At 41.4% G+C, this 1,262-nt stretch overlaps 1 protein-coding gene across 1 annotated transcript in view; it reads left to right on the top strand.

The window, feature by feature from the left end:
- Positions 1-1,262, top strand: part of LOC101847496 (dynein heavy chain 2, axonemal) — a gene marked incomplete in the record, with an annotated part of 126,218 nt that overhangs the window by 98,947 nt on the left and 26,009 nt on the right. Inside the window, 1 exon segment of the mRNA XM_035970017.1 lies at positions 1,083-1,215. Coding sequence (XP_035825910.1) covers positions 1,083-1,215 — 133 coding nt within the window.

A 1,262-nucleotide genomic window follows, 5' to 3' on the forward strand; every position in this document is an offset into this window, starting at 1 on the left:
TGTGTGTGTGTGTGTGAGAGAGAAAGAAAGAGAGAGTGTGTGTGTGTGTGTGTGAGAGAGAGATGGAGAGAGAGAGAGGGAGTGTGTGTGTGTGTGTTTGTGTGTGTGTGAGGGAGAGAGAGAGAGACAGAGAGAGAGAAAGAGAGAGAGAGCTACTACATGACTGTCAAACTTAGCAACCCTCACAACACGCCTGTGTGTGTGTGTGTGTGTGTGTGTATGTGTGTGTGTGTGTGTGTGTCTGTGTGTGTGGGTGTGTGTGTGTGTGTTTGTGTGTGAGTATGTTTGAGAGAGAGGGAAAGAGAGAAGGGAAGAGGGATAAAGATAAAGTGAGGGAGTGGGAGAGAGAGACAGAATGAGAATTGATTTCAAATCTTATATTGCGTTTTTGGTTCTGCGTTTTAGCGATTACTGCTTTAGTACTGTTTTGGGTTGTTTGTTTGTTTGTTTTTTGTTTGTTTTTTTCGGGGGGAGGGGGAAAGGGGGTTGGAGGATTACCTATTTCGTTCACCCCAAGATCTGCGCACCTTGTCCTGTGCCACGTTTACCACTTTTCTGTTCAATTACAAGTAGTTTGAGTGTTTACACAAATAAATTCATCAACATTTGACAGAATTATAGCTGTTTTAAGATAATGCCCTCCGCTGCCTCAAAGTGGGCAAATAAAGTTATGGAATCCTTTGTGTACTGAAAGAGTTAAACACTTACACTCAATCTGTAGTCCCATCTAAACTGTGCTGCCATATAAGCTGACAAAACGCCTTTTTTCATTTTGGTGCCAAAATTCTTTATTTGCTAAACTGAAAGCCTAATCAGTTAACCATACTTGTGAGAAAAAATTAAATTGAAACTGTGACTAGATTTTGATTAAATTAGAATTCAAATTTTGGAATGACTTTATTTTAAAATGATTACGCTGACAAAAATCCTCTTTTTCTCAAACATGCTCTAAAGAAAAAAAGGCGTTTTGTCAGCATACAGCAGTATGGTAACTTGCTGTTTTCGGACCAACTTGTGATAATAAACTTCCACTCAACAAAATTTCTATCTCACTCTGAGTCCCATTATATGTATATTTACAGGTCTGGAGGCCCAGCTTCTGGGTATCGTCGTGCGGAAAGAGAGACCGGAGCTGGAGGAACAGAAGGATAACCTGGTGAGGAGTATCGCAGCTGGGAAGAAGAAACTGGTGGAATGCGAGGACGAGATCCTCAGGTAAACCACACACACACACACACACACACACACACACACACACACAC

Source organism: Aplysia californica, unplaced genomic scaffold (assembly GCF_000002075.1).
Source record: "Aplysia californica isolate F4 #8 unplaced genomic scaffold, AplCal3.0 scaffold00209, whole genome shotgun sequence".
Lineage (NCBI taxonomy): Eukaryota > Metazoa > Mollusca > Gastropoda > Aplysiida > Aplysiidae > Aplysia > Aplysia californica.